The following is a 17,928-nucleotide window of genomic DNA, read 5'->3' as shown; positions in this document are numbered from 1 at the left end:
GTTTTTTATTTTTTCCTCTCATTACTTATAGTGCCTTTAGAGTTACGGTAAAGAAGAGGCGGTTGTAGTTTCAGAGCTTTGCATTCCTCGCCGAGCAGTGCCTGTGTTTGCATGCAAAGCCATCGCCTCCCCTCCAACTATTTTAATCATTTCAGAAAGGGTGGGTCGTCAGGCATTTGGCAGCGGGCTCCTTTTATATAGCTGAGGTGGAGTCAGCCAATGACCTGCAAGCCTGGAAAATTTTGCAGGGCAGTTTCACTGGCCGGCTTTGCGGAGCTGTGCCATTTGAATTTCAGCACAGACGTCCACACACTGTGCTCTCCATTTCTGGCGTCTCTCCCAGCGCAGAGTTTAGCTGAGGCTCGGGTTTAGTTTTCCCTCCTCTCTCTCCCTGCAGTGACAGCTTCTCCGGGCTCTGCTAGCCAGGACTCCCAGGCGATCATGGAGGATACTACTTTGCAAATTATCGAACCACCAACCGCCTCCGAGGCCTCTGAGGAGCAAGCGCCTGAAGAACCCATCAAATCAGACCAGATCAATGGTGTGATGGTGCTGACCCTTCTGGACAAGATCATTGGAGCAGTGGATCAGATCCAGCTGACCCAAACACAGCTGGAGGAGAGACAGCAAGAGATGGATAGCGCAGTGACCAGCATCCAGGGCGAGTTAACCAAGCTGACGAAGGCACACACCACCACCAGCAACACCGTCAACAAGATGCTGGAAAAAGTGCGCAAGGTGAGCGTCAATGTGAAAACCGTTCGGCAGAACCTGGAGAAGCAAGCTGGGCAGATAAAGAAGCTGGAGGCCAACGAAGCGGAGCTCCTGAAACGCAGAAACTTCAAAGTCATGATCTATCAGGTAAGGAGCTGTTTCACGGCGTTATGTCCTGTCAGTGGGTGTTTTCTTGCCACACTGCGTGGTCAGTCCCTTGCTCTCCCGAGCTCCCCTGACTGGTGGTCCAAGTGGGGGTGGGTCCAAAGTGGCGCGCTCATTCATGATTTAACATTCTCTACGGGATCTAAGACAAGGTTTAATAAGAGTTGCTACATTTAACAGGAATTTTAACAAAGATGGGGAGAATGGCCCCAAGCACTCCTTGCAATGGAGCAGAAGTATCAAAATAACCAGATTTTACTGCTTAGCTAAAAAAAGAACAAGAATGCACTGGGGTCTGGAAGGCAGTATTGTAGAGCTGTCTGCCAGCGTCTTTTCTACTGAGAGGCAACATGTGTATTGCTACGGGGAGAGCGGTAATATTTCAGATTTGTGACATGCAACTGGTAACAACAAGAGTCAGTAAGCCCAGCATCAGGGTTAATCTCACTGACTAGGAGAGACAGAGACATTAAAGAAAATACAGAACAGCTCCTTGAGGTCCCTGGTACACGGGTCTGCCTTTGCCCTTGTGCTTGTACAGATTTCCACGTTCTTTTTTCTGCAACCCGCGAGTCTTGAATCTTCTAGTTGTCTGGTTTCAATAACAACTTTGGTTTGCTTGATGTTCAACCCCTGCGCTAAACATTGATTTTTTTTTTCCTTTAATATTAAACAAGAAGAAAGAGAGGAAAATGTTTCTGTCAGTTTTCCTGTCTGGAGTCAGTCTTCCTTAGCAGAGTGAACTCTTGCATTGGGCCACGGAAGAAGAGTGAGTGAAATAGTTAACGATTCAGTTAGAAGCCTCTGGGTTAATAATAGACAGCGTCAGGGACAAATAGAGAAGCATCCAGTGCTGATTACAGGAAGAGAGAAAACCAGAAAAAAAAAGGGAAAACACTTCTTACTACAGCGTTTGGAGGGAGAGCTGATCATAATAGGCTCAGGAATCTACCCAGTGCAGGGGCCTGTGTGACTCTCTGATTCAGAGCTTAAGCATTTGTAGTTTTATCATGCCTGAAAGGCTTAAATACTCGAGCCTATTGAGATCATACGGGCAACCTAACCAGTTATATATATATATATTTATTACTCTTTGTATCAGGCTTTTGGGGGAGGATAGGTCTAACTATGGAAAAAGAAAATAGAACTCCACGCGTACTGCAGAAGCAACAAGAATTGCAAAATGAGAAGAGCGAAGGGGATTGTTTAAGCATAACATTCCTTGTGGGTTACGGAAATAGGTAGGAAGCTGGCAAGTTTCTAGATCCTTTGGAAGCATCCTAAACATTGTCAGACTGTCATTTTGTGAGCTGTTCATTTCGGTTTGCTGTTGCTTATGAATATTGAATAGAATTTCTCCTTGAATATGAAAAGGCAATCGTGCTTCTAAAGGAAATCAGGGGCGATACTCTTGCTGATGTAGTCAGGACAGAGCAGCCTCCGAGGGGATCAGCGGACAAGGGACTGTGGCAGGGATTTTGTGAATCGTGAAGATATTAGGGGAAAAAAAAAAAAAGAAAAAAGAATGATTTGTAATTCAGAACAATTTCCCAGCATGTGATTTGACTGGGAGGCCACAGAGCACAAGCGAGAAATTCTCCAGGTTTATTTTATGTGAAATGGAGCTTTTTGCGCCCCCACGGAAATCCTGGCGGTTGCGCGGGGAGCCTGGGCACCCCTCGCCTCAGAGGGTGAGGATCCAGCTCTGGGGACACCGAAGGGGTGGCAGCAAGCGCGCAGGCTTGTGACGGACACTGCTCAGGCAAACGAAGGTCTCTTTTGGAGGAGAAACTCTTGATTAGCTCTTAATTTGGTGCTTAAACAAGATAAGATGCAACAACAGATAATGCTGACCTATTTAAGAATACAACTCTCTACAGAAAGAAGTGATATTTTTGTGTGTACATTGTAAAGGCATTTATCAAACCGAGGATGATGTTCAGCTGCTTTACTGATATTGAACAATGTTGTTTGTTGCAAGAAGCCTTGTTGATCCCCGCTGGGTTACCTGTTTACTAACATCCTTCTGTGTTTCAGTATTAATAATCACGAAATTTTTAAAAGATGTTTCAAGAGTCTATAAAACCAAAACTTTATGATGGGCTCCACCCTGGGAGTTTAAAAGAGGAAACTTCACTGTGTTTTCCAAACTCTGTCTATCATTTAAAAAAGTAACGGCAAAATAACTCTTTCCTAATTCGGTGTTTCACTTCTCAAGACCGACCACCTATGGAGGTTTGTGTTAGATACTTTGTTGAAAATGTAATTAATTCTCCTATGGTGAGCAACATTATTACTACTTTCTAACTCAGAAAAACCTGCTTTGGGAAAGCTGTGATTAACTTTGCTGTGCAACTGCATTTGCAGTTGCTAGAGCTAAAAATGCAAAGATTTATTAGTCTTTTCTTTTAGAGAACAAGAGAGAAACTCATCTTAAGAGACATAAAGTATTACATGAACCCAGCGGTGGCTATTTTCAAGCAAGATAGCCGAGTAAAACAGTAGTCGTGCTCTATAGGGGTTTAATATTGCCTGATTCTGCGGTACGAAGAAATAAAAGGAGGTAAAGCTAAATCAGTTCTTTACTGGTTGTAGATGTTTGATCATTCTCTCAGTGTCGAATACCGAGTCTCCAGCAGTTACGGAGGGACTATTTCAGGAGTGCAAATAGGACCTTTTGGCACCTTGGGAGAAGAGGTCAAACTACTCGTGGGGGTTGTATTTTGCTCGCTGTTAGATTAGGAGGAAATGAAAATCAAATTTGGTTCACGGGAAGTTTGACCTGCCGAGATGAGCCTAAAGCACATCTGCCTGCAGGGTTTCAAAATCTGGGGGAGAAAGTGCTGAACTGGAAATCACTTTCACTGGGGCCAACTAAGGGTGGGGCATTAAGCAGAATGTTTACGGGCCGTTACTCGCAGTCACACGTAGATGTGGATGTGCTTTCTCACTTGCTCACTCTCTCAAATACACCTTTACCTGATTTTGCCGGGAGTTGGTAAGAGTTTTTGTATTGACTTAACGTAGGGAATTAGATCAATTCTTGAGAATAAAATTTGAAAAACCAACCCCCCTCCAAATTACCACACCTTTTCGTTTTGAAAAGGAGCTTACCAAAACCAAAGGTGCCAGACTTTTGAGGAGCTGCTGTGTAAACAGCAGTTCAGGACCCGCACTGTAAACAGGACTTGCCTTCCTGAAGAGTCTGATGTCAAGTGAGTACGTGCAGCTCCGAGCAGCCCCTGGGAACAGAGCTCCTCAGTGCCGCCTTTGTGCCACACGTCCTGGGCTCCCGTCTTTCAGAGAAATCAGGACACCAACAAATTTGGTTAGAGTGGTTGCTGATAAAAACAAACGAAAGGGAGTTCATCCCAAATCTCCTGGGTTTAGGATACGAGAATCCGGGGCTGGTTACTACAGTTCACGATTAAATAACGGATGTCCCGTGCAAACAGGTACTGCTCTAAAACCAGACAGTGTGCCGCAGTCGTCTGAAGAACGGCATGTGTCAGTGCTGACATAAGCATGGCATTTTTCCTCCGAACGTTTTTCAGCAATTAAACTTAGCGCAAATGTCAAAGGCCTGATTTTCTTACAGACATCCGCATGCTTGCAGCACGCTGCGCATATATCGAATGCTGAATTTCGAAAACGAGCTGGTCCTTTATGCTGAGGCTTCTGCGGGGCCGAGCCGGAGGGAAGGCTGGCTCCTGGTGTGCGGTGTTCTCTGGTGGACAGAGCGGCCCTTGGCGGCGGTGTGCGGACGGGCTGCTCCCCACGCACAGATCCGGGGGCTCCGTGGGTTCCTCTGCTCTTCAGGTGACTCCGGGAGAAGTGGGGTTTCTCCGGGAAGGGCCGGGCGGTTACAAGAGCTGGGCAGAACAGGAATCTCAGCCATACAATGTGTAGGGTAGGTAGGGCTGGACTAGGAAATATAAATAGCACAGCTCGGCTTTTGTGCCTTGAGGGGGCCTTATACGGACGAGAGCAACAAGATTGTCGATCGTGGGGAGGAGGGATGAATTTCAAACCCACGCATTAATGCGACAGATTCCGAGGCCAGACTTGAAGTGCCTCATTTTTAGGTCTGTGCTCCTCAAAAGAGAGTGTGGAAAAGAACATGAGCTCAGGGGTCTGCTGAGAGGCACGGGGCAGGGAGAACAGGGCGTACAAAGCCACCTACCGCAGCCCCCGCACCCTCTCTCCAACTCCTAAACAGCATGTCTGCTGCCCTGAGCTATGGTTTTGTTTCAAATTAATCATTCTGAAAGAAAAACCTTATGAGCCTAATGACAGCAGAGGGTTCATGAGAGTCAGCGTGATCCGCAGTCCCAAAGAACAGCCTGAGTGGGTCGCATACTTTGGATTCAGTGGAGCTTGCCCAACGGCCGGAATTAAAAAATAGATAGAAATTTCAAATAAAATTTGAATGACGGTACTGGGGCTAGGCAGGGTGCTGGGCACGCACCTTACGCTTCTCCTGCCACAGCAGCTGGCTCCATGTGCTTGGGAGCGCTCCGCGCGTGGGTCCCGCTGGGGCTGGAGCAGCGCTCTGTGCCGCATCTGGTTTTCCCAGTGGTTCACTGCAGAGATTTGCGTTGCAGCAGCCAGTGGGTTTTGTAAGTATTTTCTGATAATACTTAAAAAGAAAAGGCTGCTTTCGTTTTGCTGTGAATCCACCCCAAAGCAGCTCCCTTTGTAGCCACAACATTCCTTAACCCAGGTTCAGCAGAGAATTACTGGGAGCTTCTCGCTGGTGGGTTTGTGCATCAGCAACCTGCCAAATCCCAAGAAACACCCCCTCCCATGACAGTTCTGGTGTGGTCGGTAGGGACAGAATATTCCTCTGGTGATGGATTTGCTTTTACTGTATTCTGTTCTTAAAAGAAGTACCAAAACCAAAGAGAATTCATCATTTAAAGGTCCCTTCCAACCCAGGAGATTCCGTGATTCTATGAAGCCTTCATTAGAAAACACAAAAAAACCTGAATCATACAAACCGATACCCATTAATTAATTAAGAGTTGATACTGTTTGTCTCTGATTCTTTGTCTTTTTTGCTGGAACAGAGGGGTCCCAGCCCAGAAAGCCGTTGTATCTTCCCTTCTCTTCTCCTGCTTTTGGTCACAGGAGTACCAAAATTAGAGGTGAAAAAATGCCACCCCAGGGGAAGCAGAGAAATATCATCCAACTCAATTTCTTTGGGCTGCAGCGCTGAATTCTCCATCCATTTTAAGGGGCACCATGTTAACATCCTGATGTGCAAAGAATCCTTCATATTCTCCGCACACTACTGCATTATAAGATAATAATTCACAGGAGGCTGAACCTTAAAAATATTTCAGGATGTTTATAACTCTCACTTCCAGGATTTTTCTTAGTGCAGATTATCAGTCTTTCTACCAAAAGACAGCTCTGGAGCATGGATTTCTCTGTTGCTGCCTGGAATGAACTGCATTAATATTTCATTGCTCAGGTATTATTTATAAGCAGTTAGCGCCAGGGCTGTTTGCGTTGCTGAAATCCTTTCAGTGTTATAGTTACATATGGAGCTGTGCAGCAGTAAATCGTCTCAGAGCAAAGGGCCAGAGGCTGCTCAGCCAGCTGGGGTACGTTAGATCGCGTGATTAATGGCTCATGAAAGTAAACCCAAAGGTAATATTCCTTCTGATCACATATTCCTCTCTCGGGCCTCTCCTGTGCCTATCAGCAGTGGATCTGAGCATCCGTCGTGTCTGTGTGATGCCGGTGGGGCCACTGCTCACGGGAGTGTAACGAAGTACAGAGTTTGCCAGCCATGCTCACGGGGCCGGGTGGCTGCAGCGCTCTGGTTTCCAGTGAGATTGTGGCTTATTTTCCCGTTCTTAAGCTAGATACGAGCCCCCAGCAAAAATAAATTAACCCGTCATGGACACACAGCAGGAAAAACTCTCCAAGGCTGCATGTAACCAAGTTTGCGGGTCTGGGATTAGGAACCAAAGAATTCAAGAAGCCGGTCAGTGCTCAGACCGTGCCTCTCTGGAAAACCACAGTCCCGTTACTCTCCGGGCACCTGGGTGGGAATTTGACCGGCGGATGGTAAGAGCCGCTCAGTGTCAGAGGCCCCGCGGAGCACTGGAAGGCTGTGAGCGTGGTGGGAGAGGTGGTGCTCCTGCATACGATCTGTGTTTCCCCCATTTTATGTGAACGGGAAGGCTCTGCAGCTGGCAGGCGTCCCTCTGCGCCCTTCGGCGTTGCGCCCAAGGCTGGCACCGAGCGTGCTGCGGGTGACTCACCGCGCTGTCACCCGTCCCAGCTCCAGAGGAGGCAGGCGCTTTGTGCCGGGCGGGAGGAGTGGGCCACCACGCTCAGCCCAGCGCAGCCGCTATTCCAAAGAACGTCCTGCGTGACCTGGGCACAGACTTGGTGACACCCATGGCTCTTCCTGCATCTTCCCTGAAGCTGCTTCTTGCTACCCTGCCCAGAGCGCGATGTGCTGTCCCTGCCTAAGTAACGAGTAGAAAAATACGCATTCTCCATATAAAGCACAGCAATGACTCACGAGCTTTTTGGCAACATGCTTAGCCCTCTTTTTTTCCTGTTTGGGATAATGTCGTCCTCTTGATTCTGTAAGATCTTCTACAACTTACAAAGTACCTGAAGAATTGTGGGTCCACTGTCCAGCTGCAAGATAAGACAAAGACCAGAAACAAAGATGCTCAGTGTCAGTGAGGGAAAATCAAATATTTAGAATAAAAAAATTCAGGATGTTTAGTCTATAGCTTTATGTGAGGATGCAAATGTCAATATCAGCACAGATCTATCTGCATATTGTCTGTCAGGCAAACTCCACCTTTACTGGTTTGCTGTTCAGAAATAGCTCTGGAGTTATTAATCAGTCGAGACAGGTTTATCCGGGAGGAGCAGTTCTGAGGGTGAAGCCAGTTGTACAAACAGACCGATAGTAGGATCAAAACTTTTCTGCTGTCGGGGGGGTGGGGTGGGGGAAGCCTTTTCACTCTGCAATCTATTTACTTCTCTGTTTCCTACTGCCCTGCCTTTCTTCTGACTCACTGGGAGGCAACAGCACTTTTCCAAACGCAGCCTCCCCCTCTGCCCGCGCCGCTCCTCCCTTGCCTTTCACCATCAGGTTTGAACTGGCTCCAGTGCCTGTACCGTGCTGCTCATTCTCACCAGCTAATGAAGAAGGTACAGCCCTTTAGGATGTAGCTTCCAGGACACCTGATAGATGCACCTGATAGAAAAAAGTGCCAAGAAGATTGCACAATACACGAAATTACAGAGGGAAGAAAGGCTTCTGCTAGTCAGGGAGGTACCACTTGAGAATGAAATAGTTTATCCCTTTAACATTTACCTAATCCCAACCTATTTTGCTTTTTGCCTTCATATTTTAGATCTTTTCCTTTGGCTCAGCAGTGCTCTTTGGTGACTTCTTGCTGCGGGATTCAGTAGTCTTCTCTCTAAGGACTTGAGGCTTCTCTTTTTATGGACCTCTTGGCACTATTGGAGATAGAATCTGTCCAACCTTTGGAACGTAAGAGTCGAGGCCATGCCTATTGCATACGGAGGGGTTAACTTTATATGCCAGCTGCTGCTAGGGATGCTGAGTAGCCACCCCCTGCCCTCAGAGTGTGTTCAGCAGAGAGAGAGGGTTTGATTTTTGCGGTGAACGCGTTTGCCGTGTCGCTGGGTACAGACGTCTGTAAGCTGCTGGGTATTGTCCAGTGTTGGTTTAGGGTACGGTCGTATGCAGACAAACCGGCCGATGGAGTTCTGGAATCACACCCGGCTGTTCTGATCTCTCCAGCTTGTGTCTTTGAATTAATAAACATGGGGTTTTAAAATCACTAGCTTTTCATAATCTTACACAAGCAAACTCTACTTTGGGGTACACCACGGAAATTGGAGATCTCTCCCGAACAGCTGACATCAAATCACTCAGCAGTGTGAAAAGAGAGCAGAATCCGGCCCTATGGCAGCGTTCAGTGTAAACCTGCCTGAAACCATAGAAGGGGTTCTGCATCTCCTAGGACCTGCCGTAAATTAGAGAAGGACGCTCTTCCTTCTAATGAATCTTTGCCGACTGTCTTATCTGTCAGATTTTGCTACCTGGCTTCTCCCTTTACTAAATCATCCCCCTCTGCCTTTTCTCTCTGCCTGTTCTCACGCTAACCTGGATTACTTTGTTGCTGGTGTTCCTGACCAGATTGCCATGGGGACAGGTAAGTTTTTCCATTGTGCTTCCTTTCTGCCGGCCATTGAAACGCAGTTTTCCTCGTCTTAGCCCAAGAAGATCCCGAGTGTGCGCTTTGAGTCACCAGGGACTGCCCTCTGAGCCGTATCCAGGAGCGGTTCCCTCTGCCCAACGCTGCGGAAGGTGCCATGGCCCAAATCAGCAGAAGACATGTGAGGAGGCGGCAGTTTAGGGCCTCAGCGGGAGGAAACCCCTGAAGATCGCTTTGAACCTCTTCTGAAACTCTGAAAGCTGCTGATTCCGAAGCCTTTTGCCTCTCCGCCTGCTTGGGGCTGCTGCAAACCTTCAGCCTGCCAGGCTGATCCTTCCGTCGGCAGAAATGCCTCCGCTTTTGACTAATCCGCTTGCTGCTTGCTGCATGCTCTGCCCTAGTTATAGTGGATGGTGAGGAGCTGGGATTTTCTCTCCGGCGTTGTGGGACTTGGCGTGCACTACTTCTGCAATCTGGGAGGGAGGGATTGCTGTGCTGCTTGCGTGGAGGGCTAGCAGCCAGGAGCGGTTGGCTCTGTTGGCATCTGCTGTGACTAGGTAAACCCGACCTGTTTTCTGAGCCTCAGTTTCTCCTTCTGAAACACTGACCGGATAATCCCTACCTCCTCAGGCTTCTCGTAAGGTTGAGTTTATAAGTGTTTGTGAAATGGTTTGAAGTTGTTGTTTTAAATAGATAAAAGGCAGGCAGAGAACACAAACTGTGACGTAAAACTACGGTGGTCCCAGGCAGGGGCTGCAGCACCCATTTCTGTTCGGTGGCAGCCCCCAGCGCTGTTCACTGGGAGCTGCCGCCCACAGCCTGGAGCCGCTGGTGACTTTAACTGCTGTTTATCTAACGCTTATCTCGTGCCACAGGGGCCGCTGGTAACAGCACGGTGCCCTGTTAGCCTTCCTCTTATTGTGCGGCTGCTGGAGAAAATACTCTGAGCCCCCGTTGCCTGCACTGTGGGTGTGTGCAGTGCCGTCGGGTGGCAGCGGCCGTCGGTCGGGGGACAGGACTCCCCCGGAGCCGGGCGAAGGTGAGCTCAGCCCGGGAATCAGGGTCTCTGGGAGAAGCTGCCAGGGGAAATTTCTCCTTTTCAAGGAGAGAGACAAGATATTTTTTTTAAAAAGGCAGTTTTTTTGTGATACAGCAATAAAGTCTGGTAGCAATTATGATCTCCACAGAAAAAGCCTGTTCCAACAAGGCGCTGGAGGAGAAAGCGCAGCGCTCCTCTTCCCTGCGCAGGGCACCCTGACATCCCTGAGCTCTGCTGGGCGGTGGGGGCTAATCAGGTGTGCTGCCGTTCCTCGGGAATGACCGAGTCCTTCCCCTGATTCTGACGGATGGTCAGGACACAACAGCATCCTCTGGGGACTGGCAGAGCAAAACAGCCATTGTGGCAACGGGAGTGCAGAACTTCTTCTTCTCTGGCAGGGCTCGATCTGACCGAGAGGGCTGTCTTCTGCCCAGATGCTTTTAACCCTCCCTCAGCGTGCCCGGCCTGCCCTGGGTGGGCAGAGGGAGGGCTGGCGTGGGGCAGGAGGTGCAGCCGGCACCGCTCACCCAGCAGCGGCCAGCGTCAGCCCTTCTTGGTCATAGCAGAGCCTGGGGATGTGAGCTGGTCACGTTCTGCATGTTAACGGCTGCATGTCAACCCAACTCAACTGTTCCTGCTCTTGCAATTGCGTAAAAATAGCTGAACGAAATGAATTACAGATGTGATTAGCATGCGCATGTGAAAAATCCTCCATTAAACCTTCAAACTGGAGATCGGAGTGGCTGGGAGTTCTGGGACTCTTTTCTCCGCGCTGACACTAAGAGCCTCTTCAAGAGCAATCCAGGAGCCCTTCTCGCCTTTTGGGAACGTTCCCCGGATTTGCTGGTGATCCTGCAGTGCCTGAAGAGCTCTGCGAGGCTGGGAATGCAGCTCAGCTCTGTCTCTCATTGGCCCTTTATAGGACAGGGGAAGTGTTTACATGTGTTGTAGCAACCGGGCGGTGTGTACACGGCCATTCGGGGCGGCCTGTGTGACTCACGGCAGGGGAACTCGGGCTGGAAAACAACGGCAGATAAAAAAGCCCACTTAGCGGAGCAAGGCAGAGGCCGCTCTGCCCCGCGGATCTAACGGCTCTGAGTTGTTTGAAGCAGGAGGAATCCAGAGCAGCCCAGCACCCCGTCAGCTGGCAGCCGGCTGCCTTCGCGCTGGGTACGGGCGCCAGGGACCCCCCGGGCACCCACAGGGTCTGCAGGAGGGAGCTTCCCAAAGTAAACCGCTTCCCGGGGAGCCCTGTGCCAAAGGGACGGCGCGGATTGTGACACGGGCTAGGGGCTGGCGCACTGTAAACGGGGAAAGGCAACGTAGAACTTGAATTGGAGCTGAAGGTTTACGTGAAGCGCATCAGATGTCGGCACGCTCAGTCCCAGCACGCACACCCGCTGCCTGTCCTTCTGCTGGGGGTAGCTCTGCTTTGAGCACGGAGCGGGGCAAGATTTTTCTGGTATAAAAATCTTCTGAGAAATCTTGTTTACTCGCTGTCTTTGTGCCAGCTGGATTCAAGCTGTCTCAGAGAACAGCACTGGTTTCTGTCTGCTGACTGGGAGCCAGGGTTTGAACACCCCAACAGGCAGGGATGCCAAGAGCCAGGATTTTGGACTCGCCCACTTCAAGGGTCAGTGTTTTCCCAGTAAAAAATATAGTTGGAATGCCTAGTGTTAAAAATGTGGCTCATCTGGATGAGTCATGAGTGAAACAAAGTGCACAGACCCTAGTGCCTTGCCCCGAGTGGGGGTTTGTGTAACAGCCACCCCTCTAGACCCGGGATGGTTCTTGGTTGTTCCAGCAAGGTCCCATCGTCCTCCGCCGCGGGCTGTGTCTGCAGGCGCGTTGTTCTGCCCATGCTGGGCAACCCCCCTTCCCCTTCCCCATGGGAGAAACACCCCCCGGCAGGGAGGAGGAGACCCCTGGGGGCGTTTGGGCAGTGCCTGGGGGCGGGTGGGGAGCTGCACACGAGGGATGCTCAGCAGCACCGTACTCGCCCCTGTTAGGCTGTGCCAGAGCTGTTGGTTGCTCTCATACCAGCTGTCCCGTGCATCAGCCCGAGCCGCAGATCCAGCAGGAATGCTCCGGGATGCAGGTGGGCAGGAAAATGACCCAGGGCACACAGCGCTGAAAATCCCCCAGCTGTCCCCCAGCTGGTTATCTGCGGCTCAGATAAGCAATCAGATTGAAGAGGAGTCAGGGGGAAAAAATGCAGGAATTATACCAGGCATAGGAAAGAGACATGCACTATCTGGTGGCCCTGGGCCAGCCCGACAGCCCTGTGGCAGGCATGCTACCCCGTCACCCGGCCTTGCGGGGAAGGGGCCGGGTGAGGGTTGCAAAGGGTTTCCCAAGCGCAGCTGGAGAAAAGCTCTCGGAAACAGCCTCGAGGGGAGAGGCTGGGATTGTAGGCGTCCTTACGCATGGGAATAGCCGTGCTCCATCTTTCCCTCCGTGTTGGAGCAATGGCAGCGCTCCTGAAAGAGGCCTCAGCAGGGTCTCGAGTCCGTGAGCCGGGCAGCTGCCTGCGGGGACGGTGCGCGGGACAGCAGCAGAGTGGGTCTGTCCGTGAGGGCAGCCTGGGGGAGTTGGGATCAAGGAGCTGGTCTCAGGATGAGGTGACAGGGATGGCAGAGAGCCACACCGTCACCCCGACAGGGTTGTCCCAGCTGCCCCACGTACTGGGAGCTGCTGCTGGCCATGTCTTCATGGCTGTAAAGAAAGAGTTGCAGGATGCCGCCGAGGTTGGGTGGGTGTGTTGCTGGTGCAGCACATTCAGCCACATCAGAAAATTCAGTCAGGAGATGGATTTGCTGGTGTAATACAAGGAAAGGAGGTTATTTATGTGGCAGACCTGGAGTTTTTGAGGTGGTGTTTCTTTCTGCATACGCATGTTCTGGAGCTCACAAGGGGCCGATAAGTATCTGAGTTTGCAGGATATGGCCTGCTTCCAGTGACAGTCGTGCCAGGCGAGAGGGGGATGCCTTTGTTCTGGCTCATTGTGTTGATTCGGAGGGAAGGAAGTGGATGGAGTTCCTGATGTTCTGGGCTCGGCGGGGCAGGGTCCCCGGGAGTCTCTGGGATTGCTCCAGCAGGTGTTGTTGTGGAGAACAGGATCCCTGCCTTCCCACCGATGGAGTGACCTGACCCTCTGGAGAGCGTGTGTATTGTTTTCTCCTGGAGTGGCTCATCAAATGAAGAAAACATATGTTGGCCGCTTCACCCTAATCTCCAGAAAGTATTCGGGACCTGAGCTGTGATCCAGAGCTTTGCCCAGTGCAAAGGGATAAAACCCAGAATGAAACCCCTGCCCTGGCAGACTCAGTGTTTTGACCCTGGACGCTGCAGCCCGTGTCACCTTCCCTGAGCCCAGCGCTCTGCAGAGCTGACTTTTCATTGTTCACAAACTTTTTCCAGGTGAAGCTGTGCTAGAGTCACGTATTCAATAAGCTTATATCAGGTCTCAAGTGGTGTAAGGGAACGAAGGGCTGGGGAGAGTGTAGCCGGCCGAGCCGAGCAGCCCCGTGTCTGCCCCGTCCTGTCCTGCCTCCGTCCAGGGGCTCAGGAGACGCAGCACGTGGTGACCTTGGTCAGCCGGAGCAGCAGCGCGTCGGTGCGTGGTGGGAGAGCGCTCGGGGCGCAGGGCGAACGCACCGTCCCTTCTGGTGCTGCACAAGGGATTGGGATGTCCTCCGCCATGGCAGCACCAGAGAAACCTGCGCCGCAGCGGGGCTGGCGTCAGCACGGCTCTTCGGGGCCGGGCCTCAGTGGCTGTTTTGATGGTGTGACCATCACGAGTGTCCCGGCTTGAGACATCTGCGTAGCTCGTTAGTGTTGCTGCAGTGGCTGCTGCTGTGCAAGCGTGACACGCAGAGGGTGCAGCCTTGCACGGGAGATGCCACGGCAAATTCACCCTCCCGGGACACGTGGCAGCTCCGCTCCCAGCATCCCCGAGCTGGAGGATGGCAAGTCGCTGCAGGCATTTGCCACATGCTCCAAGCACTTGGGCCTGGGGTACCCCAGGGTCTGGCACTTGATTTCCCTGGGCCCTGCTCCTGCTGGTGCGGGACTGGGATCCCCTGACCTTGCTCCGTTCAGCTCCACTCTGCCCCAGGGCTGGGAATGGTGCCCGGCCATCCTTTTCCCAAAACCTCAGCCCAGCAGCTTCAATCTCTGTGCGCCCGTCCCGCACGCTGCCCTTCGGCTGCTGCTGGCTGTGTGACAGCACTCGTCTCGGCGGCTCTGTGCCTCTCCCGCCCAGCTCCGTCGATTAAAACCACTCGGGCAATAAATTTCTGAGCCATGGGCTGCAATCGCACAGCTGTGACGCTTCGCACAGTGATGGGCTATTTCCAGCCTGTCCTGGGAACAGAGAGGTGATTCATTGCCGCAGGGACGCACGCTATGTGCTGCTCAGATGAAAACCAATCCCACTCCAGACCTGTGCCCCTCGCCTGGGCACATGCTTGTCCTCTGCCACTGGGATCAGAAACTTGGCTGAGCCGGGAGAGCGGAGAAGCTGAATGAATTCACCTCCTCTCCGAGGGGAGAGAGCGTAACCTTGCAGACCTAGCTGGGCGAGTCGGGGCCACCTTCAGATATGGGCTCGGACAAATTCCCTCAGTCCCCAGCGGAGAAATGGGAAAAACAGGGTGGCCTGCTGCATCCCAAGAGATGTCCCAGCCCCACATCTGGATCCTGCAAGGCCTTGGGAAAGTCTGAGCGCAGACCGGGGTCGGCCAGGACAGTTTGTGCGGTGGCCGGACTCCCGGCTCCAGACTGTGCTGCCATCTGCAGCCCAGCACCGCACTGTGTCCATGGCCACTGCCGGACTGGGCCTGCCCAGGCCAGAGAGCTGGGGGCGGCCAGCGGTCTAACCAGGAGAAGACCACCTGCGGGAGGGCTGGCGGGGACGGGAAGGACCCTGTGCAGGCGCTGGGGGGCCAAGGGACAACACGTCGCCCAAGTGGGTTCCCTGCGCCCCGCCACGGCAGGATGCGGGGCCAGGAGCGAGGGCATGCGGTGGCCAGACCCTGGGATGGAGATGAAACTGGAGGGCACGGGACTGTGACAGGGGCACAGGAGGAAGGGAGAAGTCGCCAGTTTCAGGGCTGGCCCCGTCCTGCACTGCTGGAGTCACGGATGGGTTTGGAACCAGCCCAGAGTGAGCGGAGCTGGCGTACGTGAGCTTAAATACAGCAGAGCCCTAAGCTGCTGCAGGTTGAGCAGATCCTATTTACAGGAATTTATCGGGTGCACTAAGGGAGGATGAGCCCAGGCCTGCCGTCGCCTGGGTGTGTTTAGCCATGAACCCTGTGAATCGTAGCTGTGCTTCTGCTCTGCGGTGCTGCCGGGCAGGGGGGGCTGGCTCCCGAGGCTGCGTGCGTGTGTGTGTGTGTGTGTCTCACTGGCTCCGCTCTGTGTCTTGCAGGATGAAGTGAAGCTCCCGTCTAAACTGAGCATCAGCAAGTCTCTGAAGGAGGGCGAAAAGCTAGAGAAGGAAGGCGAGGGCGAGGAGGTGCCAGTGGGTGAGGACCATGCGGAGGAGGACCACGTCCAGCTCTCCTCGGATGAAGAGGTGGAGATTGAAGAGATTATTGAAGAGTCACGGGCAGAGCGCATCAAAAGGAGCGGCATGAAAAGAGTGGATGACTTTAAAAAGGCATTCTCAAAGGAGAAGATGGAAAAAACTAAGCTAAAGACCAAGGAAAACCTGGAGAAGACCCGCCACAACTTGGAGAAGACCCGCCACAACCTGGAGAAGAGGATGAACAAACTGGGCACCAAGATTGTGACTAACGAGAGGAGAGAGAAGATGAAGACCTCTCGGGACAAGCTGAGGAAGTCTTTCACCCCTGACCACACCATCTATGCCAGGTCCAAGACAGCCGTCTACAAAGTGCCACCCTTCACTTTCCATGTCAAGAAAATAAGAGAGGGCGAGGTGGAAGTGAAAGCTACGGAGCTGGTGGAGGTTGGCGGAGAGGAGGGAGAAAACTCGGATCTGCTGCGTGGGGAGAGCCCCGACATGCACACGCTGCTGGAGATCACGGAGGAGTCCGACGCGGTACTGGTGGACAAGAGTGACAGCGAGTAGGACAGGCTGCAGCACGGAAGGGTTGCGGACGACGGCTGAACACATAATCATTCACATTTCGAGATCTCTCTGCCCTGGTGCCCCAGGGGAAGTGTACACAATGCATCTTTACTACCCTGCAGAGCCGACGCCAATCCCCTGCCTGCTTGGACAAGGTGTATTTTATATTTTAGTTTTAGCACACAGAAACGTTAGGAACACGGGACTGTTTTTCTTACACTGTTAAATCACCCTCGGAGAGCATTCCTGCCGCAGGCTGCGCAAGAGCCTTCCAGCACCAGACCTGAAGACGGGGACCCGGCCCAGCTGGAGAGTGCTAAAACCAAGATAACGGCTGTACACCTGGAAAGCTCAAGCGTCCTCCATAAGCAAAGACCCGGTGTCAAGAAAGCTTCCTGCCAGGCAGCCCGCCGGACCCTGGTGCCAGCCCGCGCGGCCACCCCGGCAGGCAGGAGGGCTGTCGGCGCCCTTCGGGGGAGCAGAGGAGCTGCCATGCCCCCGGCCTGCGGGAGGGAAGAGCTGAGCGAGTCCTTTCGATGGAGCCAGCAGCGTGGCAGGCGGGTCTGCTCCTCTCTGCCCTCCCGAGGACTGGGTTACCTGGCAGTGCCTGGCACGGCTTCAGCACAGAGCCACCCTGCTGCCAGCACCGCCACCGGTGCCCGTGTATGCATCACACCCCCGGGCCCGCTGCTCCTCCCCGCTGCGCTGGGGCCATCGATGTGACCACCCTGGGGCTGCGGCAGGTGCAGTGTGGGCCACAGGCTCCTCTGCCCGGGCTACTGATCTGGCTCCTGGAGGCCTGGTGGCCATGGGAACGTGCTGGCTGGGGCGGGGAGCACGGCGGAGGGGGGGGGTGCTGGGTCTGGCCTCTCCACACCGCAGGGGTGATGGCGATGGGCAGCAGGGTACCGCTCCCTGACCAGGTTCCCGGAGGGATGCGGGATGCACGGATGCCATGCCAGGCCCTGGGCTTCACAGCGGCCCTGACACCGGCCCAGCGCATCTCTCAGCCTCTCCCTCCCCAGGGCTCTTGCACGGCTCGGGCTTCGGCCACCCCCCGCGCTTTCCTCCCCGCAGCTTCACCCCCCCCCAGCCCCCCGCGGGCACCACGGCGAGGGGGCACCGGGCCAGGCTCTGCCTTCCCCGGGCTCTCCCCGCGGCGGGGAGCTGCTCCCGCTGGCGTAACGAATATATAAACACGCTTTTCCTCTAAGATTTATTTTTCTTCTTATCGCCTGGTGCATCCAGCCGGTCCTGGCTCCCCTGTCCCGGCGCCGCCGCCGCCAGCCCCGCGACACCGGCGGCCCCGGGGCTCCCGGCGGGGCAGAGCCCGGCTCCGCGCCCCGGACAGCGGGCACCCCCACCCCCGGAACCTCCCGCGAGCGGTTTCCACGCGGGAATTTCTCCCCGCGGAGTGACGGGGCCGGGGCGGCCGGTACCGAGGGCAGTGCGGTGCCGGGGCGGCGGGAGCCCGGACGAGCCCCCCCACCCACCCACCCACCCACCCACCCGCGGCTGCGTCCCGGCGAGCGGCGCGACTAATAAAGTCTCTTTTCTAAAGCACCAGCGTGGAGCGTGTTCATGGCGGGGGGAGGAACGGGACACCCCGGGAACGGGACACCCGGGGCTACGCGGGGCCGCCCCACGCGGGGTCGCTGCCGGGCCCCAGCACGGCGCGGCCCCTT

The 17,928-nt window shown here is 53.5% G+C and overlaps 1 protein-coding gene across 1 annotated transcript; it reads left to right on the top strand.

Moving 5' to 3' along the window:
- Nucleotides 1-221: 221 nt before the first annotated feature.
- Nucleotides 222-17,806, top strand: CAVIN1 (caveolae associated protein 1). The gene is made up of 2 exons (XM_074561573.1): nucleotides 222-861; nucleotides 15,578-17,806. The coding sequence occupies exons 1-2, from the start codon at nucleotides 442-444 to the stop codon at nucleotides 16,241-16,243; spliced, it is 1,086 nt and encodes a 361-aa protein (XP_074417674.1). The 5' UTR covers nucleotides 222-441; the 3' UTR covers nucleotides 16,244-17,806.
- The last annotated feature ends 122 nt before the right edge of the window (nucleotides 17,807-17,928 follow it).

Source organism: Larus michahellis, chromosome 18, assembly GCF_964199755.1.
Source record: "Larus michahellis chromosome 18, bLarMic1.1, whole genome shotgun sequence".
Lineage (NCBI taxonomy): Eukaryota > Metazoa > Chordata > Aves > Charadriiformes > Laridae > Larus > Larus michahellis.
The sequence above is the reverse complement of the archived record's forward strand: the minus strand, read 5'-3'. Positions and strand labels throughout refer to the sequence as shown.

What these genes read in the sequence shown, in the direction of transcription:
- CAVIN1 (XM_074561573.1), top strand. Translation starts at nt 442, where the DNA reads ATGGAGGATACTACTTTGCAAATTATCGAACCACCAACCGCCTCCGAG. An exon ending in TCAAAGTCATGATCTATCAG is followed by an intron (nt 862 to 15,577) that starts GTAAGGAGCTGT and finishes TGTGTCTTGCAG; the next exon opens with GATGAAGTGAAGCTCCCGTC.